The following is a 23,123-nucleotide window of genomic DNA, read 5'->3' on the forward strand; positions in this document are numbered from 1 at the left end:
TCAGGTGACTCAACGGTGACTCATTTTAAGTGCGAAGGTCATATCTCATTTAATTTCAAACACCGCACTGCATAAAACATTAATATTCAACATGTTAAATATTTTTCATCACCTAGCTACAACGATCTCTTTCGTTTATGCGATGAAAGTAAAAGTGCCGCATGTTTACAACAACTCAACAAAGCTCGTGCGGATTGATTCAGAAAACAAAAACAAAATGGCGGAATGATTATAAAAAGGAATGTGAAAAAATTTCTATTGATGCTCATGTGATTGCATCACTTACGCTTAATGGGCTGCACATCGTCAGGAAAGGTGAAAGCGCTAAATCAACATTACTGCCCAAAGGTTTTAAGTAGTCTTCGTCTAAAAAATGAAATACAGATTCACGTAATGGTAGCTGACTAGCTGGGCAAGATATGCAGTTTCGATGGTATTAATTCACAATTTTACTTCTTAGTTTTGCATTTCAGAACATAGCACAAATATTGAAATGAAAAATGATGAAAACATTTTGATTTGATCATTTCAAGTACTTCTCAACCAATGAAATGGCGACTTAGTCAAAAAGCTAACATGAAGTTGTAATGGGTTGGGAAGCCCATTATTGCAAGCAATATCTTTGAGAAGCTTTTTAAAAAATTTTTATTGATGCTATAGTAGCTGTCAAATACTTGCAAAGATTTAAGCAAAACTGCGTCCAAGGATTTACTCTAAGTTTAAACCATGCTAAGCAAATGCAGAAAATCAAAGTGTCTTATACTGTATTACTGCTAACGTCAAGGTAAGGATACAAATTGTATTGAGTCACCAGCTATAAAGTATTTAATTCGTTTCTCCGTTTCTGTTGTTGTATTAACAGAAAATGAAATGTATTTTTTAATAAACAAATGCAAGTTGGTGTTAATAATGTTAATAATTTGAGCGTTAGGCCTTGAGTCTCATGCAGTAGACATTGTCTCTTAACAACAGTATTGTTCTTGTTTGCTCGCCATTACACAGAGCGACACCCAGAGGCGACTGATATGTTAGTGAAATATATAAAATATTAAATTACATTTTTGCGAATACTACTGAATGAATTTTTGCACGCACTTCTTTTGTTTTGACGTGTGTTTCATAGAGAATTTGAGCAAATTCAATATTATTACTATAAACTACAACAAAAAACTAACTTTAGAAATCCGAAATCAAATGGAAGACGTACGAACGTGATTTTGAAATAAAAAATATCAATGCGAGGGAGCTTACCAATTCACTACACGGCAGTAGTCACCACAATAATGTGAAAATAATTACAATATTTGAAAAAAGAAAGGAAAGTTATTCCATCTAACAGTTATGCAGACCTCTTTGTTAGCGCTACGCTTAAAAAAATTTGCGAAAACACGAGTTAACTTCATCCAGCATAAGTCATACGTATGAATCAACCGTTCATCTTCAGCGCAGATTAAGTAGCGTAAACGGACAAAAATTGGCAAATAAACAAAACTTACCTTAACGTGAAGTGTCATTGTCAATACACAAGTTATCAGTAAGGGACCAGTCGTTTAAAATTCGGTTAACTAGAGTTAACAACAAACCTTACATTTGCATAAATTTTTTAATCCAGTTAACTTAATTAGTTCAGACATTCGACCTTGGGTTGAAAAGCGCGCCAATTCAAAAAGGTCAATTACAATCAATCCAACCAATCAAAGACGGAACAGTGAAAACAGAACACCAACTTAAAAAAGTTACTTTTTTATTTATTTTGTTTGTTTCTCCATTTTATTGTTTGAGGATAGTCATCTACTCATCTTATAAACTAATTGACTGATTCTGCTTTATCTTCAATGCTCCGAAGAGAAACATCTCAGATCATTCAAGATATTGTTGATTTCTCTGCATTGTGCCCCCTTCAAGTTGTAAGAAAATGCCTGATGCAAAGAACCACAAGGCAGTTAGGGTTTGTTTGTTCTTGTGGCTTCGCACAAGTGGATGGTATCGCTGCTTATCACAAACAAAATCCGGTTTACACAAGTGAAGAAAGCATACCGGGCCTCTAATTTTTCTGTATGGCCCCAACTCCTGCAGAATACATATACGGGCGATATAATCTGGAAATTTCACAGTTTACGGTAAACTGAGAAACGTCTTTATAGTCAAGCCGGCATCGATTGAAAGACTTGTCTTCTACGTTATCAATCATATTCTAATAATATCGAAATCAAAAGCCTAACCCCGTAAAATAGATTTTAATTAAAAAAACGGTCAACAAAACGAAACACACAAAAATATGAAACGAACATTGATTGGCAAGTAGTCGACAACGTTTACGTAGCTAGCTCCCTTTTTTTGTCGATTGCTGGGAAACTTGTTTTGGAGTAATTGTAAAACACCGTACATTCAAGTAATCACATATTTCGTTGATGACAACGTAACAATACTGGATCAGATGGAGGAAGGAAAATATCTAAAAAATACAAGATATTTGGACGACATAAATTGCAAGTAGTGATAAAAAAATTAAGAAAAAATGCGTGATCCGATATCAGGAATATTTATAATGCAGTCATTCACTGATTTAATATTTTATCAAACAAGCTTTCGGCTGTCTGTGTACAGCCTTCGACTGGTTACGCATCCCATTCATTTTTTTTATAACCCGTCGAAGGCTGTAGACAGACAGCCGAAAGTTTGTTTCATAAAATATTATATCAGTGAGCGTTTGAGTGCATTAAAAAAATTATTTCTTTGGAAGAAACTTGAAGTATGTCTTAAGATAAATTTCTGAAAATATCTTTCGTAAACATACGGCGTACTCTCATCGTACACCGTATTTATAGAGACAATTAGTCGACATCAAAACTTACCAGACAAAACCAAAGTAACTTGTATTCACTCATGGGTGAATTGAAATGAATATTGATTAATTGAAGGAAAGGGACCATCAGCACGTAATCAAGCATAGGTATTGGACTTTTACACATACACGCAACCTACGGTGAAAATATAACGATAGACGTTTGTATTTACGTGGAATTTTTTTGCAACGAGAAAACATTCAAGAAATCCACTGTTTGTAGGGGAATAGAAGGACATTCACACAGTTGCAGATTCTATATACTCATGGTAGACAATAAATGTTTCAAATTATGTAATTATACGAAGCATTACAGAAACCACTACAAGATATTTTTCAGAAACAGAGCCGTCCCGAGAACGTTAATTGGGGTTCATTCATATATTCCGGTGCGCCTGACTGATTTCTTTTGGACGTATTATTACTTTATACCTTCAGTGAATTGCTTTCAAAAGAAATTATTCGGGCACAGCTAATTACATGAATTAACCTACTGGATTGATACATTGTACATATACAACATTCCCCTTAAATGTACTTCAAATTTATTTTTAGTAACAGAAGCTACTGAAGAAGTTATTTGCCCAGTGGCAGCGACATTGCTAAGAGCAATTGAGTTTAAGAGAGATGTCGATATTTATCGTCGTCAAATCTCATATGAAACACTTACCACTAAAAGAATTGACGTTTTTGCCAGGACGATACCAAATGCAAAAACAAATAACAATGGCGATCTCTCAAACACGTGACTATTTGAGTAGGTGTAGTTGTAGAAAATCAAATATATATTGACGACTAACGGCACAGCAGGAGAAAGTACGCTGGTATCCTAAAAAAAATTAGAAAACAGACAAATATTCAACTACACGATCATAAATCAAATTATTGTTATAATTTCTAATTACTGTAATTGCCACTATTTTAGGTATATTTATAACATTTCCTTTAGCATTTGCATAATCTCCGATAATTTTACTATCCGTTCTTCAACTTCAAGTAAACAACTCTCTTTAAACAAGACAATTATCTTTATTGGGCTGTTGGCATTAGTAAGTACGTAATCAAGACGGATTGTGAGAGATGTGTAACGTATTACGCCTTGGCCAAGTACACATGGATTGTAAGAGAAAGACGATGAGCAATTAAAAAAATAAAATGATGTACACAATGCATCGTGACTAAAAAATATCGTAAATATGGGAACAGTGCTTTTTTAAAAAGTACTAACAGATACTTTTTCTAAGTAGAATGAATAATGGCATGTTATCATACGTAAATATCAGTTATGTTGCTGAAATTCTAATCAAACTCCAATTGCTCAAAAGTATAATCATGATCGATGGTAAACAGGCTAGATCATGGGTAAACATGCTAGATCCATAGTTAACATGTAAGATCCATGGTAAACATGCTAGATCCATGTTGAACATGTTAGGTACGTGGTAAACATGATAGATGAATCGATGGATCCATGTTAAACAAGATAGATCCATGGTAGACATGCTTGATCCATGGTAAACATGCTAAATCCATGGTAAACATGCTAGATCTATGGTAAACATGATTATTCCATGATAAACATGCTAGATCCATGGTAAACATGCTAGATCTATGGTAAACATGATTGATCCATGGTAAACATGCTAGATCCATGGTAAACATGCTAGATCCATTGTAAACATGCTAGATCCATTCTAAACATGATTGATCCATGGTAAACATGCTAGATCCATGGTAAACATGCTAGATCCATTGTAAACATGATAGATCCATGGTAAGCATGCTAGATCCATTGTAAACATGATAGGTCCATCGTTAACATGCTAGATCCATTGTAAATATGATAGATCCATAGTAAACATGCTAGATTTTTAATTGTCATTGGTACATACAGCAATTGATGATCCATTTTTGCCAACGCCACCTTGTAATATTTCATATATTGACAGCAGAGTTACACAAAGAAATGAGACTATCCCTAACCAAAATATTAGTTCCCTACAGTCAAACTGCAACACAGGTACCTTAAAGAAAATAAGCAGCAAAATTAGATAAGTAAGCTTACTAAACTTTTGTACCAAACAAAACTGAGTATTATAAAAAATCAATAATTTCATGTACATAATGCGATGAAGTTTTTTATATAAATACAAATAGACCTTACATACTTTTAACAAAATTACTTCTTGGCCATAAAATCCACAAGCAGAGAAAAGAAGTACACCGAAAAGCTGCATCTCAGTAATGTCAATTCTAAAAATGAGATATTTACGTACTGCCAAAGAAGTACTCCAATTTATTTGATAAATATAAACATTGCCTAAACAGCAAAAACTTAGCTGTAAGGCCAATCTTTATGAAGAAAATGGCGAGGGTGTGTTTATTTTCAATATAAATATAAGAGCCCAACAAATAATTCTAAACATAGTCATAAACAATTTGACTTTATGAAATTTATTAGAAGAGTGACGTTTTGTCTTTACTCAAGACATCTTCAGACTAATTAGGAAGTTAACAAGAATATAGATATATATAGAGCTATTTACATAGTTTGAGGTATTAATAAATTTCATAAAACCAAATTGTTTATGATTATGTTTAAAATTATTTGTTGGGCTCTAATATTTATATTGAGAATCAGTTTCCCGACTGGCACCTCATTGGCAACAGTGTGTTTATTTTATTAAGTTTTTATGTTGCATTGAATGCATTCATCCCACCACAATTTTAATTTAGTATATTAAAGCTACTACTATGTACTATCAGGGAGTATGATGTGATTTTTGGTGTGCTTATATTCACATATTCACATGTTATAATCCAAAAATCGCATTTCATTCCAATAGAAACTAATAAAGCAGAACATGCATTTATAAATACTAGCCCCCAAACTAAATATTAAATGTCCACGGCTCCTATGTAGATACCAACTACTACCAGTTTAATGTCCAATGACAAAGTAGTTCAATGCAAGATGCACCTATGACTAGGTTTAAGGAAAGATGTGCCAAATATGATTATTAGTTTAATATGATATACATTAATGACTGATTGTTTATGTATTTTAAATCAGGGTGAATTTCAAAATGATTATCAATGTTTCATATGAAATATGAAACATAAGTTATATATGATATCTCTGGCATTTTATCAACAATTTATACATTTAAATAATTTCAACATACATTCCAAATCGAACTACTCCAGTTACATACGCTCTCCAATGTGTAAAGTAGAACAATACACATGCTGCAAAAGTTAGAAAAACCATGATATGTGGTACTTCACCCAGTTTCAAAGCAACTGATACTCCTGACATGACAATGACCATTGACATAGCATCACAGCCATGATCAAAAAGTTCACCCAATGGGGAGCTACTGTTAGTTCTACGAGCTTGTTTCCCATCAATGGCATCAAGCGTTTGGTAAACAAAAAGCCCAAAGCCATTAAGATAGAGACTCCAAGATGGCACCTAAGTATAAAGTAGGTACATTTATGTAATACCAAATCAGTACTTGGAATACATATATTTTACAATGTAACTAGATGCAAACTACCGGTTACGCAAATTACAAAAATGTTTCAAGAGCATTGTTTAAGCAACAACATACATAGTCTAAATCCTGGAGGGATGTAATTAATACAAGGGTTCAACAAAGCAGAAAGTGGCATGCATTCTTAAAAATGTCACTTAAGTAAGATACGTATACTTAAAACCTCTACTGATGCAAATGAAACTTAAGGTACACACCATACAGACTTATGTAAGAAATATCATTCTGAAAGCAATTTCTAGCACAGAAAAACAATTCTCTTCATATTCCCTGAAGATGATTTCCACTTTAATTATACTCATTAAATGCACTTCTGGAAGCTTGAGACAATACTAAGCATTAAAATAATGGCTTCTCCTCATGATAGTTATTCTACATATACATTGCATTATATGACAATGATGTTACGTAGTTGTGCAAACCTTAATAATTGTACATAAACTTAAAAAGCCCACATGCTGATTGACTTCACAAGCAAAACATTTCTATTCTGTAGTATCGTACTATTATGAAACACAATCTGACATTTCTTAAGTTGAGTGTTTTTATACGTGGAGAAAGGGGGGAAAATAAATCAAAAATAATTTTTTTCCCTTTTTACACTTTCATTTAAATGAGCCTTAAATCAACAATAAATATTATAGTTTGTTGTCAAATGATTGTTGATATTGATGAGATATGCTGGAGGTTAATTTTTCTACAATTCACAGAACTCATTCCTAATGACATTAATTGTACCCTTATGGACAATAACACTAGAACACCCAAAAACTGCCTTAGTTGTTCAACTTTCTCAATATCACAGGACAGTCAGGATCTTGTCACACCAACTGAGAATATATACGTAATTATGTATAACTTTGTCAAATGTCTTACTCCACACAAAATTATTTTGTCAACAAAGAAAATCTTTGTAATAAAGCAAATGGTTTGAGCCCGGGAGTATCGTTACATGTTTGTAAATGTAGATCGTCCAGGTTGGTAGAGTCCTGAGAAGGACTGTTTTTGTTGTTGTCGACTGACGTTTCGACAACCTTAGCGGTAGTCATTATCAGAGTCAAATAAAATCTTCGGCAGCCGCGATAAAATATCTGTTAATTTCGTAGGAACTGAGCTTAAGTCATGCATTAAAGAAAAAAATTAAAAACTAAACAGTGTAATTTAATTTATATATTCATAATACTACAAAACAAGAGTACTGTCATTATGACTACTATCAAATACATAACAGTATAAAACGAACATTTGAAAGTCTACATGAAGGACACATCAATGATTGACATCTACATCGTACCTTAGAGTGTGCTTGTGGTGAAAAATAAACCAAAATCAGTGTTGTAATAAAGTTAATCAGTAATCCCAAAATAGTAATTGTATTTGGTGCTACCCAAAGCGGCATTCTCTCGACGAACCAGCGCCACCAGATCTGCATAATTGGATCGAATAAAGTTGAACATTCTGCATTATACTTGTGCTTTGACAGTTTCTTCAGTTGATTTTCATTTAATACAGCTGACATTTTAAATTATTACGAAAACAACATAAAAATGTTGGCTGTTCTTTAATTACTAAATTAGTCACAGTTCGACGCCATATGTTCTTTAAAATTACCTATGCAAACAAAATTTCGTATGCAGAAGAGAAAGTCGATATTTTGTCGCTCACAAAAACCTTTGATTCAATGATTGGTCCCAGTCTGCTGAGATCTGCAACATGAGCTGGGAAGATGATTGTTGATTATATGTTATGCAAAAATTGAGACAAACAATTGTATTTCACACTCATATCAATGTCAATATTAATGTGTGTGACAATAATATATAATATATATGAATATACTGCACATTTACACGTATGTATATTCAGCAACGACCTTATGTAACAACATTTTAATGTTAACCTTCCACTCCTCTTTCTTGTGGACGACACAACTCTACTCAAAAGTAGAGAGCCATACGATAAGTCAAGGGCTTATAAAGTAGGTGTTCGGAGTGGAAGGTTAACATTCAGAAGATGTTAGATAAGGTCGTTATTTTTTATAGTTGTTGGATAAAGCATTATGCTATCATTTTTTTGTGTGTATATTAATTACAATTGTGTTCATGTTAGGTGAAACCAACTAAACAAAGTTGATGAGTGGCATTGAGTGCAATATGTTAATTTCAAAATTCATGCGATCCTTTTGTGTGACTGGTACTGCTTCCCACGTTCAAGTGGGCTCTAGAATTAATTAGGAGGGCATTGCATATTATGTAATTCATGTCAGATGTCGTTTAGCTCCACCCATAAGGCATAAGCGACAACCAGGTAATATAAATATACGCTAAACTTATTCTCGAGACTCAAATATTTCATATTCTAAAACACATCATATTTATCAGGAAGCAATATTTTGCTACAATGGCTAATTCATATATTCAGAGATGAAACCAAAAACAAAAGTGAATTTGTTGGGCGCAGTCATTTTCGTTACACCAAGTATTGCCAAAGGTGTCATTTGAGATATTAAGGTACAATGACTCATAAACACAACCGGTTTGGAACTCTGGAAGTCTGTTTAGTTTACTGATGTTTTTGGACGGGATATTGGCTAAATAAATGCAAAATTTTGTGGATTTTATGGAGAGAAATCATTAATATCGGCTATAATGGCATTGAAAAACAGAAAGTTATCATGACTACTATCATAAAAAATCAAATTGTCAAATCGTTAGCGAGGTACTTCTAGTGCTACCACTGCACATATATAAAGGCCGATAGCTCAATGATTGTATCTAGTTGTAAGCTTTTAACCATTGCCATTGTTCTAGGTTCACAAAGAACTTGTCGCCTAGTAAAATAAACCTGAAATTCTTCAAAGGCGAAGGAGAATTGCAAAATTTAGAATTAAATGAAGATTTTCTCAGCGATTTGTTGGAGTTGCCACCTTTCATTCGTCTTACTCGTGCAGTATGTGACAAAATTTCTGCAAAGGTTTGTATAAAGTGGAACAATATTCCTGAATCCTTTGCAGAGAATGTCATTATTAAAGGCATTCTTGGAAAAATCATTTGTAGGAATTTGTAACAATGTCTTATCGATATATTGAATAAATAATGTCCACGTCGATTGTGGGTTTTGTCGGAAATTTTCTTTCGTTAACGAAAACCACAAATCATTCAAAATCTTTAGCTCATCAAATGCGTTATTTTTATCTCCCCTTGTTGTGCTGTGATGGTATTTATTATAGGAAGCAAATCAAGCAATTCCAAGGAAATATTTAAATACTTGCTGTCGTCTATAAAATGTAAACATTTCATTTAAATTGTAACTAATATACACATTCACTGTTTTCTGATGTTTGAGGTGGAAAAATCATTAGGCCACCTGGCTCAAATGCTTGTTTTTATTTCTTTTAAGTTTTCATTCATAACATTTGTGTTACAAAAAAATGTAAACTTTGCATTTTTTTTGGTTAATTTTACCACACTATCCAAGCTCCACCCTTGAATGATTTCGCTTAGGAAATACACATGTATGGCGTGTTTTAAAAGAAAAATACAAGTATTCATTGTTATTGTTTGGCGTGAAAGCATGTTATTGGTTCCTCTACTGTCAAAGTGGGAAGCAAAATGTTTTTTTTGTAAGATTTCCAACGATTTAGTTTGTTTGTTGGGATTAGGCTTGAGTTTTTTCATGTACATTGCTTCGTTGAGCTTTAAAGAGGAAGGAGTGCATGCACTTTCTAATATAAATACTCACAATCCTGCTTTTGTATATTAGACAGTGCACACTCTCCTTCATCTTTAAAACTCAAAGAAGCACTGTACATGAAAAAACTCAAGCCTAATCCCAACAAACAAATTCAGCATGTCAATACTATCTTTAATTTGTAAATAACCTAACACCCCTAATCACAATCTGTAAATAACTTCCGTATCAACCTCTTGTCTATAAATATATCATGTATCATATTTCAAAGAGTATTTATGATAAAAATGAAATTGAAACAATTATACAACCCCTCACCATCCCTCCCCTCCCACAATGCTCATGTTTCTTTATTCATATGTGAAAAAATTGAATCACTTGTTTCTTTTTTAAAACCCATCAAATTAACATTATCATTTACATTCTGTATAGATTCATTGGACACGGTTAAAGACTGATCCAATAAAATTGGTATGTTGATTTAGTGAATGTGCAAGCATCCTCTTCTTAGCCATAAGCATAGTGTCAAAGATGTCATTTATTTGATATTTTTTTACTTTTTAGTCTTGTGAATTTGATTTTTGACATACAATATAAAAAATATCTTTTGCCAATCCCTAATTTTTCACCCTGAATGAGAAAGACCAAGTTGAGTGGTTTCAATTCCTTGTGTTATCCAAGTCATGGCTAACACACTGTTTTAGTTTATTAACACCATTTTATTTCCTGATGCAAATAACAATGAACAAGCAAGTACTTTTTGTTTCCTAAAAACTTTTCATCTTAGGCAGTGCTAGATTGCTAGTATAGTATCAAACCACCAAAATACTTACGTACATTGGGTCTGATTTGAGATACGTATGATATTTCTTATGTGCATTTAATATAGACAACAAGTTTTTTGTGAATAGACAAATTAATTCGGCATCTCATGATGCCATCTTCACTTATACTGAAGATGGCATCACGAGATGCCGAAACATGTCTAGTCTTGAAAAACTTGTCATCTATATTAAATGCACATTAGCAATAGTGCTTCTACGAAATATTTCTTATGGACGTAGAAATGGAAAATCACCAGTCTTGTCCCATCTTTCTGAAGCAAGAGCTCTTGTTTATGAAAAATTTGTTTTTTGTTATACGTATTTTTCTCTGTGAACATGCTGTATGATAGAAAACTGTCTTCTTTTTTTAAAATCTACATTAGTGGGCTCTGGTATGTGTTGCATAGATAAATTATGCATGTTTGTGTGATCTCATTTTTTCAGTTCCTAGACTGTGTTGAAGTTGATATGGAAATGATTGAAAATGTTTCTGATGATAATGCACGGCAAAATAGTTCTTTAAATAATCTGATTCCAAGGTATGTATGTAATTCATACTTGACTGATTATTGAGTGTTAGTGTTATACTTAATGTACATGGCATTTTGTATCTGTTTGTTGTGATGATTAGTGCCTGATGTACCTAAAACACCCCCACACACCATCTTTTGTTTTGCATTATGTTCAGTGCTTGATGTACCTAAAACACCCTCACCTACCCTCTTTTGTTTTGTATGATGTTTAATGTTTTGATGTACCTAAAACACCACCCCCCACCCTCTTGTATTGTAGGATGTTTAGTGTTTGATGTACCTAAAACACCCCCACCCACCTTCTTTTGTTTTGTATGATGTTTAGTGTTTGATGTACCTAAAACACCCTCACCCACCCTTTTTTTGTTTTCTATGATGTTTAGTGTTTGATGTACCTAGAACACCCGCAACTCACCCTCTTTAGCAACATTAACTGAAGACATTTTCGTTGTGTAGAGAGAAACCTTCACAATATGGTTTCACTGATAAAGTTGTCGATGGAATGCACGTGACCATAAATTCAGTCGTGGTGGCTTTTAAAACGCCAATATTTCGCGCCACGTGCCAAATGTCTCATGTTTCAGTTCACAGTACTGATCCAAACTGGATGAAAACTAGTCTTAGAAATACAAGAATTAAAGACAAGTCGGAAAAGGAAATATTGACGTTCAGGCAGATTACTTTCGGCGCCGTACGGGTTGACGCAGATGCTTTGTATAAGAGCGGACGTGAAGATGTAAGTCCTTGCAATTTAAACAATGTTTAGGTGATTGTATGTAGCGATGATGTGATTTTTCGAAGAGCAGACATCAAGATGTAAGACTTCAATGGTCTGCAAAGTAGACAAGAGTATGCTGACGTCATTTATTTAACGTCATTACATACGTAAGAGCAGATATTAAGATGTAAGACTTCAATGGTCTGCAAAGCAGACAAGAGTATGCTGACGTCATTTAGTTAACGTCATTACATACGTAGGAGCAGATAGATAGAGCAGATAAGATCTTTCTCTTCTATAGATATTTTATTTTTTAGTAAATTTTGTAATCGCTTTTGAAAAAAAGCACGCCCCTCGTGGAAATCAACCCCAGTTGACGAGTCCAGCGTGTTAAAATAAAGATTTTCATTCATTTTCATTCATTCATTCATTCATATTAAGATGGGACTATCATAAACAATGCTAGGTTTTTGTCATTGCAGTACGCACTAAAACGTTGTTAATGTACACATTGATACTGAGGTACATTTTAGGACATTGATAATGAGATCAGGGCGGATTTTCTGAGGGTGCATGCAGGGGGATGTCCCCCCTAAAATTCTCGATTAACCCCTCAAGAAAAATTCTGAAATAGTATTACGTACTGCTGAAGATAGATATCAGTTTACAAGATTAGAGGTGGTGAAATTGTACTGTAAAACTAAGTAAAAGTAGATAAACATCTCATTTCAAAGGTAATTGCATATTTTGTACTACCAACATTTGCGATCGAGTTTCTACCATTTGTGTTTTCGTTGATACATTAAAATTGAAATATATTACTATACACGCATTCATTAACAAAAAACATACAAAAAATTTTTAAAAAGACTATAACACTTTAATTACGTAAGGTTCACTCATTCGTAAGCCTAACTATCCACAATAGCCCCAGGCCCTTGCAACTTAAGCTAGGATGACGATGCCAACCCCTTAAAATATTCTCCACCCCTCCTGTCAAATGAGCATTGATCCGCTTCTGAATGAGATATACAATACAACATTGATAATGAGATACGCATTAGAACATTGTAGTTTATGAATGTTGTGAGGATGACGATGATCGAGAAACATAATGATATTAATTATAAGATAATGAGATATGCATTAGAACATTGTAGTTTATGAATGTTGCGAGGATGATGATGATCGAGAAACATAATGATATTAATTATAAGATAATGAGATACGCATTAGAACATTGTAGTTTATGAATGTTGCTAGGATGATGATGATCGAGAAACATAATGATATTAATTATAAGATAATGAGATACGCATAAGAACATTGTAGTTTATGAATGTTGCGAGGATAATGATGATCGAGAAACATAATGATATTAATTATAAGATAATGAGATACGCATTAGAACGTTGTAGTTTATGAATGTTGCGAGGGTGATGATCGAGAAACATAATGATATTAATTATAAGATAATGAGATACGCATTAGAACATTGTATTTTATGAATGTTGGGAGGATGATGATGATCGAGAAACATAATGATATTAATTATAAGATAATGAGATACGCATTAGAACATTGTAGTTTATGAATGTTGCGAGGATAATGATGATCGAGAAACATAATGATATTAATTATAAGATAATGAGATACGCATTAGAACATTGTAGTTTATGAATGTTGCGAGGATAATGATGATCGAGAAACATAATGATATTAATTATAAGATAATGAGATACGCATTAGAACGTTGTAGTTTATGAATGTTGCGAGGATGATGATGATCGAGAAACATAATGATATTAATTATAAGATAATGAGATACGCATAAGAACATTGTAGTTTATGAATGTTGCGAGGATAATGATGATCGAGAAACATAATGATATTAATTATAAGATAATGAGATACGCATTAGAACATTGTATTTTATGAATGTTGCGAGGATAATGATGATCGAGAAACATAATGATATTAATTATAAGATAATGAGATACGCATTAGAACATTGTATTTTATGAATGTTGGGAGGATGATGATGATCGAGAAACATAATGATATTAATTATAAGATAATGAGATACGCATAAGAACATTGTAGATTATGAATGTTGCGAGGATAATGATCGAGAAACATAATGATATTAATTATAAGATAATGAGATACGCATTAGAACATTGTAGTTTATGAATTTTGCGAGGATGATGATGATCGAGAAACATAATGATATTAATTATAAGATTATACGTAACAATGCTAGGAATGATACTTGTGAAGAGGTACCTAGCCATGAAGATAATGAATTGAACGACAAAGACGATACAAAAAAAATGGGATTAAAACCAACATTGAACAGGGAATGACTGTTTGTAGTGCACGTGGAAAAGGGTTAATAGACTACGAGATGTGGGAATAAGTCATTTATAAGTCTTTTTTTAAAAGGGATAAACCTATATGAAAATGTTGTTAACTTTTATTAGCCATTATATTCGTATTCATGTTTTCCTTTTCAGAGTTCTTCGTCATCACCATTACGGTTGATCACGAGCTCGGCCAAAGTGAACATTGTCATAAAGAAAAAGATTGAAAATTGTTCCGTTGTTGCTGCAAGACTCCACGCCATATTTGATGATGTGCTCTGGGTCCTGACGCATGCGCAGTTACAAGCAGTTGCAGGCTTTGCCAAGTCTGTCGTTCAAGTCGTGGAAAAATGCAAGAAAAGCGAGCCAGCTCCTAGTGTGGTTAGTTGTTATTATTTTATTATTTTATTATTTTTATTTTGAAAGTATGTATTTACACAGTACGTATTTACATTTGTATTACATCATTTTTACACAGTACAGCAGTATGTTTCAACTATTCTTTACTGCCTTTTTCGCTGCTCCGAGTTTGTTTTTTCAAATGATTTAGAAATGCCTCCGATAAATACGTACGAATTTGTACCTCTCTAATTATCTTGCGAGTTCCTTCTTTTATAATTCATTTCTCCTTTGCGTATGTAGTCATCAGATGATTCCTTCTTTTATAATTCATTTCTCCTTTGCGTATGTAGTCATCAGATGATTCCTTCTTTTATAATTCATTTCTCCTTTGCGTATGTAGTCATCAGATGATTCCTTCTTTTATAATTCTTTTCTCCTTTGTGTATGTAGTCATCAGATGATTCCTTCTTTTATAATTCATTTCTCCTTTGCGTATGTAGTCATCAGATGATTCCTTCTTTTATAATTCATTTCTCCTTTGCGTATGTAGTCATCAGATGATTCCTTCTTTTATAATTCTTTTCTCCTTTGTGTATGTAGTCATCAGATGATTCCTTCTTTTATAATTCATTTCTCCTTTGCGTATGTAGTCATCAGATGATTCCTTCTTTTATAATTCTTTTCTCCTTTGCGTATGTAGTCATCAGATGATTCCTTCTTTTATAATTCATTTCTCCTTTGCGTATGTAGTCATCAGATGATTCCTTCTTTTATAATTCTTTTCTCCTTTGCGTATGTAGTCATCAGATGATTCCTTCTTTTATAATTCATTTCTCCTTTGCGTATGTAGTCATCAGATGATTCCTTCTTTTATAATTCATTTCTCCTTTGCGTATGTAGTCATCAGATGATTCCTTCTTTTATAATTCTTTTCTCCTTTGTGTATGTAGTCATCAGATGATTCCTTCTTTTATAATTCATTTCTCCTTTGCGTATGTAGTCATCAGATGATTCCTTCTTTTATAATTCATTTCTCCTTTGCGTATGTAGTCATCAGATGATTCCTTCTTTTATAATTCATTTCTCCTTTGCGTATGTAGTCATCAGATGATTCCTTCTTTTATAATTCTTTTCTCCTTTGCGTATGTAGTCATCAGATGATTCCTTCTTTTATAATTCATTTCTCCTTTGCGTATGTAGTCATCAGATGATTCCTTCTTTTATAATTCATTTCTCCTTTGCGTATGTAGTCATCAGATGATTCCTTCTTTTATAATTCTTTTCTCCTTTGTGTATGTAGTCATCAGATGATTCCTTCTTTTATAATTCATTTCTCCTTTGCGTATGTAGTCATCAGATGATTCCTTCTTTTATAATTCATTTCTCCTTTGCGTATGTAGTCATCAGATGATTCCTTCTTTTATAATTCATTTCTCCTTTGCGTATGTAGTCATCAGATGATTCCTTCTTTTATAATTCATTTCTCCTTTGCGTATGTAGTCATCAGATGATTCCTTCTTTTATAATTCTTTTCTCCTTTGTGTATGTAGTCATCAGATGATTCCTTCTTTTATAATTCATTTCTCCTTTGCGTATGTAGTCATCAGATGATTCCTTCTTTTATAATTCATTTCTCCTTTGCGTATGTAGTCATCAGATGATTCCTTCTTTTATAATTCTTTTCTCCTTTGTGTATGTAGTCATCAGATGATTCCTTCTTTTATAATTCATTTCTCCTTTGCGTATGTAGTCATCAGATGATTCCTTCTTTTATAATTCTTTTCTCCTTTGCGTATGTAGTCATCAGATGATTCCTTCTTTTATAATTCATTTCTCCTTTGCGTATGTAGTCATCAGATGATTCCTTCTTTTATAATTCTTTTCTCCTTTGCGTATGTAGTCATCAGATGATTCCTTCTTTTATAATTCTTTTCTCCTTTGCGTATTTAGTCATCAGATGATTCCTTCTTTTATAATTCTTTTCTCTTTTGCGAATTTAGTCATCAGATGATTCCTTCTTTTATAATTCTTTTCTCCTTTGCGTATGTAGTCATCAGATGATTCCTTCTTTTATAATTCTTTTCTCCTTTGCGTATTTAGTCATCAGATGATTCCTTCTATTCGCCGTACGCGCCAGCAAACAAGACTGAAGAATATGTGTCAGCGGTAGATGAAACTGATCAGATATCAATGACGTTATTTGAGAAAGAAGATGTCAAAGAAACGTCATATCGTGTTACGACAGGAAAAATTGACATCCATTTGTGTGATGACACACCTATTGAAAAGTCAGTTCTCGGAGATGGCGGGCAACTGGGTGGTTCAATGCAGATAGTTGTTAATTGGTTATCGCTAGAGCACTATCCATATCATTTGGCGCTTACACCACGTACCCACTGGTCATCACATAATCTTGCATCTATTAAGCGGGCCGAATGGGAAAGCGAACTGATGAGCTCGTACGACAAAAATTCGAGAGAAGAGAAGATAAGAAGGCAGAAATCACATGTTAAGGTGCGTTTTTGTTATAATCTTGGTGGTAATAACATGTTTACGTCGTGTAACGTTGTAAACGTAAATATTATGGAGTCATTTTGTGGATTTCAGGTATTGACTCCTGTGATAAGTTAACTTTAGTGGATTAGTCAATCTTAGTGTTGACATTTATGATAAGTTAACTTTAGTGGATTAGTCAATCGTAGTGTTGACATTTGTGATTCGTTAACTTTAGTGGATTAGTCAATCTTAGTGTTGACATTTGTGATTCGTTAACTTTAGTGGATTAGTCAATCTTAGTGTTGACATTTGTGATTAGTAAACTTTAGGGGATTAATCAATCTTAGTGTTGGCATTTGCAATAAGTTGACTTTAGTTAATTAGTCAACTCCTGGTGTTTAACTAACGCCATGGAAATAGTTTAAATTCTGCTTCCGACCAAGAAAATATTGATTGTTTTGTCCAATATTATTTACAGAGATCTCAGAACGGTGATGTTGGCTTAAAGAAAACTTCCTCAAGTTCTGTTTCAAGCGTGGATAATGATTATGTCATTGTTTCAGATGATGTTCTTCAGAAACCTGCGCAATTGTACGAGTGCGTTTTTGTCATTAGCTGTGAGGAGTTTATTGTGATGCCGGTAAGTCAAGTATTAAGTGTACGAGTGCGTTTTTGTCATTAGCTGTGACGAGTTTATTGTGATGCCGGTAAGTCAAGTATTAAGTGTACGAGTGCGTTTTTATCATTAGCTGTGACGAGTTTATTGTGATGTCGGTAAGTCAAGTATTAAGTGTACGAGTGCGTTTTTATCATTAGCTGTGAGGAGTTTATTGTGATGTCGGTAAGTCAAGTATTAAGTGTACGAGTGCGTTTTTATCATTAGCTGTGACGAGTTTATTGTGATGGCGGTAAGTCAAGTATTAAGTGTACGAGTGCGTTTTTATCATTAGCTGTGACGAGTTTATTGTGATGGCGGTAAGTCAAGTATTAAGTCAAGTGTTTTTACACAGTCTTGTGTTGTATAAATTATAAGAGCGCCGTGTCCTAAAAAAGATGAGGAAATTCATTCATCAACCTGCGATCTTTTGATGGTGTACCTTTGCCTTTTTACCTTCTTTTTTCTCCTTCTTAGCTTTGCTAGTCCATCATGTTCAGCAATCATTTTCCCCTATTATGATCTCACAGGCTTTTTTACTGTATGACGTGAACAATGTTTTTCGCGCCATTTTTGCTCATTTCCAGCATTGCAATCATGTCCGAAAAATGGTTGAAGGTTTTCCTTATGAACTCCGATCAATCAATGACAGGAATCCTCCAAATCAAATCAATCAATCAATGACAGGAATCCTTCCAATCAAATCAATCAATCAATGAAAAAGAATTTGCAAATCAATCATGAATACATTTTATAAGGAAAATTGAAACGATGTTTTTTTTTGTTTATGCAAACCTCGGAGACGTTTGTGAGAACTCTCGATAAGGTTTAACACTAGACCTTCAATCTCGGGCTTGCACTTAATTGCTCTCGAGTTCTCCCAAAAGTCTCCTAGATTTGCTTAAGCCTGTGCAAAAACAGTTAACGTCTTTTAATTTTTTAGTCAAATTTTTTAAACAATCGTTTATCATGTTTTACGATAGGTCGTTACGAACAATAAATCAACTACAACAAAAACTCCGTTCATATGTTCTGACAATAAATCGCAACCTTTGCCCAGCGGTTTGCCCTCATTACAGTTTGATTACACATTATACTTCTACCCTGGTCAAGAGGATGCGAAAGGTACGTTAACAATTGCTAATTGCATAAAATAGCTACCATCTCTTAAGAAACACTATCGATGAACTGAATTGGTTTTAAAGTTGAACTTTAAGCTAGAATAACCGATATAATTCACTGTTCTCTCTATGTTTACGTGCTTAGCTGTGTATTTCAAACAACGCGAATTTCTCATTTTTCCCAGCGCGCATTTAAGGCTGAACTTTAAATGAAAGAATGCACTCTGTATATAATAGTAAAGCAAAACAATATGAGATGATATCTGTTCAGTGAAATGTACGTAAGAGTACAACTGATACCTTAAGGCTTTTCTTGTTTACACCATACTGCCCTACTGATGTCGGACCGGATACATTTTGGTGATCGTTGTTTCAAACGCCAAACAAAGATGTAAATAGCAGTAATTGGTTCCTTAGTTCGTTTTTTGTTCATTTCATTTTTTTCGACAGTTCCGCAGCCGAACCTCTTCTGCCAGCTTAATCCACTACATTTGACAATGGACAACATTACTTGTATTTGGTTTCACAGATTTGTGCAGAGCATTCGTTCTGGTTTTGTAAGTACTCACAAGTTTCATTAGTTACAATGGAAATTCCACCGACTTCACTGCTCTGTGGTCTTTTTCTGAATTCACTAGTATTTACGGTAATGTCTTATGAAATTAGCGTGGTCTCTCATTGAGAGATTGTGAACATAATTTCGACCGAAAATCCAAAGCTTTCGTTGCATTGTAAATATATGGCACGAGTATACGTCGTAGAGTAAATAGGTGTTGATGTTTATTTTGAAGTAACATTCTAGTTAAATATATATTGTAGTCACCGCTGACCAAATACCAAATATGGTAATGTGAACATGAAACGTTTGTTGTACGTATATCTTTCAATAAAACTACCGCTATTGTTAATCAGCATTTTTCCTTTAAACTATTTAGGTTTGGGCGGAAGAAAGAATCGCTGCTCAGGAAGCAGAGCCACGCCACATTGATGTACGCATTGAAGGATACATGCAAAAGGTTTGTATACTGTATTTACACCTTAAAAATTTGATGCATGAAAATCTATTCTTGATTTTTGATATTTCACTGGGGAAGACACAGTCGTACTCACCCACCCACCCACCCCACCCCATTATTTTTCAAGTATACTGCATTTGAGTCAATTTTTGGTCAGTTGGACCGTGAATCATCCTGTGATTCCCTCTGTTCGAAATTTGAAATCATTTTTTGACTCGTTTTGCTGCTTGTTCCTTCACCATATTGTCGTCAAGTGTCGTCCTTGCTTTCAATACAGCTTTCTGTCATTCTTTAAAAAATAGTATGGTCTGTGAAAGAGGGCGAGTGTTTACCTGATAATGGTTTTCTGGGCAAAATTAAGGAATGCTCATTGGAAAGCGTACTTTTGTATCATTCAAATTTTTTCTTGTTCTTATTTATAGCTTACTTTACCATGTTCCAGTGATCCGACGATAAAATACCGACATTATCGACCAGAAGCATTGCAGATCACCATCTCTTCATTCTGTGTGACCAACACTCGCAGTGATAATGAATTCACTCAATCTCGCCTGCTTAATACACTAGATGTATTCATGAAAAGCCGTCTGCGATCCGATGCAGAGATGTTTCCAAATCATAGTAATGACGTTAGACCTCAACCGTTAATGTCGTGGCTAAATGACTTCAGTGTAAGCCCGAGTTTTAAGAATCGTTACAATGATCTTACTCGTTCAGTTGTGTGGATGATGAACGTCACACAGTGTTGGTTCGATTTTCTTGGCATCAAGAAGGCCGAAGGTCAACCCAGGCCTTTTATAGAACCGTTTCCTTTTAAGTTATGTATGTGTTATCCAATCGCAGGTACGCATTCACCTCCAGAGACTGTGAAGAAAACAGTCTTATCGCCTTTGCATAGGTCACCATCAGACCCTTATTCTAAACGAAGTAGACCCTATCGCAAAACATCGTCAAGCCTGTCCACTCCGTTGTCGTCACCAGGCTTCGCAAAGATTCATAAATCGCGGTCGGCAGCATCTGTAAATATTCCAGTTTTACCTGCAGATGTTCTTGACAAAACGATCGAACCCAGTTTCCCCTCGAACTCCATTGAAAGTGATTCAGAGATATCCTTGCGTAACCTTCGTGAAGATATCGTGTCAATAGACAATAGTGCTGTGTCGAGTGGCTTGGGGAACAGTGGGACAGACGTTTGTAGCAGTACGTTGTATTCGTCAGAGCGTTATATTAACAGTACTAGTGGTGTAGAGTCGGATGAAAGTGAAGAATCGTCGGTGGATACACCTGGCTTTGATTACAAGGAAAACGGTCAAAGGAATACAAAAAATGCTTTGGATGTCCTTGTTGAGATCCCCAGTGTTCTAAATATGAAATTTGATCATTATCAGTATGTGTTTTTGATGAGACTTCAACAGAGTTTTGTAGCCTTGCGTGATGTTCTCTACACTGACTTGGAAAAGTTCGACAATCAGCGAAAAATATCACAGGAAAACGTGGCAGAAGCAACACAATCGAGCGATTCGGGAATTTTCGTCTCCGTGATCAGTAAGGGAGCTGAGGTTGTGATGTTTGTTCCTGCCCCTAATGACGATCCATCTCAAAACAACGACGAAATTTTTAAATCAAATCTCTCTCCAAGTATGAACACATCATCCAAACAATTCAAGGATGATTGTGAAACGAGCTTCTCGCCTTCAAATAACATTCCACTTGTAGAAAATCAGATTATGTTGAAAGATAATGAATTTAGTACATTTGACCATAGCACGGGATTGGATGTAATAAGTAATGTTGCTGTGTTAATCGAACATAATAAACTTTTCAATTCTGAAACTGAAAGTGACAACATTGCTCATGATTTGACTTTGTGCAATGACGAATCGTTACTAAATACTGATCGTAGATATCGTGACGCTAAGCGGCGTATATCTCATGTTATAATCAAAATGAAGTCGTTTGAATGTTCCGTGGCCATGAAAGATAAAGACTTAGCATTTAAGCTTCTTGGGTCAGGTTGCGATGTAAGTGATACTTACCACGAGACGTTGAAAGCACGGGCTAATTCAAAAGTAACGTCTTCAATAGATATGAAAAATGAAAATAAAGGCTCGAGAAATGGACCTGGTGAACTCCGACTACGTTTTGCCATGGGTGCAACGATTGACGAGAGCTTGGAAGGTGCTATTGAGAACGGCGTGGCTACGTTGATATTGAATAATGTAGAGGTACCTTTACTCATGAGTAGTGTCGAAGGTCTCTTAGAATGTATACAAGATGAAGTAGAAGTGTCCAAACCCGTTATGCCGCTGAACGGAAACTTCAAAAATCTTCAGTTGAATATCACTAGTGATATTCCACCACGTTTACTATCTCTGAAACCTTCACTACCCCTAAATGTTCACATAGATCATATGTCCGTCATTAGAAAAGGTGATGGTAGCATACAGATAAATGCGACTGAGGATCGTAAACAAAACCTTTATCGTACTTACGATGGATTTCTACTTACGTCTGATGAAATGATCGAGAAACTACGTGGCGAATGTAATGAGGCGACGTCAAAGGTTGAGGCATTGCAAAGACAAAACCTCTCTCTTTTGAGTGAATTACAATCATTCAGAGAAATTAAGGACAATGCGGAACACGAAAGGGATTGTTTGTTAGTTACGGTTGAAAAATTAACAGAAGAACTTACGAAGTCGAACGAAGAATATGAAAAAATGTCGGCGTCCATGACTTATGATAAATAGTGGCGAAACTAATCAAACAGTCAAAGTAATTTATAAACTTCGCCCTATTTGCCAATTGAAAGGAAAAATAGTTTAAATGTCTAATATAAGAAAATGTTTCTTTACTTTAGGCTTAAAATATGAATTTTAAGTATATTTTATATTGTCCAATTTATTCCAAATTCAAGCCATCATCAAGAGAATCAGTATATGAATTCTCGCCAATTTGTATTT

At 34.3% G+C, this 23,123-nt stretch overlaps 2 protein-coding genes and 1 long non-coding RNA gene across 3 annotated transcripts; 2 read left to right on the forward strand and 1 right to left on the reverse strand.

Annotated features, from left to right (window-relative positions):
• The first annotated feature begins 626 nt into the window (after positions 1 to 626).
• On the forward strand, positions 627 to 4,006 carry LOC124454672. The gene is made up of 2 exons (XR_006951564.1): positions 627 to 784; positions 3,401 to 4,006. It is a non-coding gene; the product is annotated as an uncharacterized LOC124454672 (long non-coding RNA).
• On the reverse strand, positions 2,219 to 8,018 carry LOC124454671 (cholinephosphotransferase 1-like). The gene is made up of 7 exons (XM_047005443.1): positions 7,697 to 8,018; positions 6,031 to 6,320; positions 5,014 to 5,098; positions 4,738 to 4,869; positions 3,516 to 3,674; positions 2,856 to 2,981; positions 2,219 to 2,455 (listed from the first exon to the last, which is right to left on the reverse strand). Exons 1-7 carry the CDS (start codon positions 7,919 to 7,921, stop codon positions 2,324 to 2,326), a joined length of 1,149 nt encoding a protein of 382 aa, XP_046861399.1. The 5' UTR covers positions 7,922 to 8,018; the 3' UTR covers positions 2,219 to 2,323.
• An 846-nt stretch (positions 8,019 to 8,864) lies between these two features.
• LOC124454081 (UHRF1-binding protein 1-like) lies at positions 8,865 to 23,045 on the forward strand. Its single transcript, XM_047004887.1, has 12 exons — positions 8,865 to 9,120; positions 9,213 to 9,375; positions 10,525 to 10,563; positions 11,361 to 11,455; positions 11,906 to 12,185; positions 14,684 to 14,911; positions 16,973 to 17,386; positions 17,847 to 18,008; positions 19,007 to 19,148; positions 19,595 to 19,701; positions 20,080 to 20,160; positions 20,583 to 23,045. Exons 1-12 carry the CDS (start codon positions 9,077 to 9,079, stop codon positions 22,908 to 22,910), a joined length of 4,083 nt encoding a protein of 1,360 aa, XP_046860843.1. The 5' UTR covers positions 8,865 to 9,076; the 3' UTR covers positions 22,911 to 23,045.
• Positions 23,046 to 23,123: the final 78 nt, after the last annotated feature.

This window comes from Xenia sp. Carnegie-2017, unplaced genomic scaffold (genome assembly GCF_021976095.1).
Source record: "Xenia sp. Carnegie-2017 unplaced genomic scaffold, XeniaSp_v1 HiC_scaffold_3, whole genome shotgun sequence".
Classification (NCBI taxonomy): Eukaryota; Metazoa; Cnidaria; class Anthozoa; order Malacalcyonacea; family Xeniidae; genus Xenia; species Xenia sp. Carnegie-2017.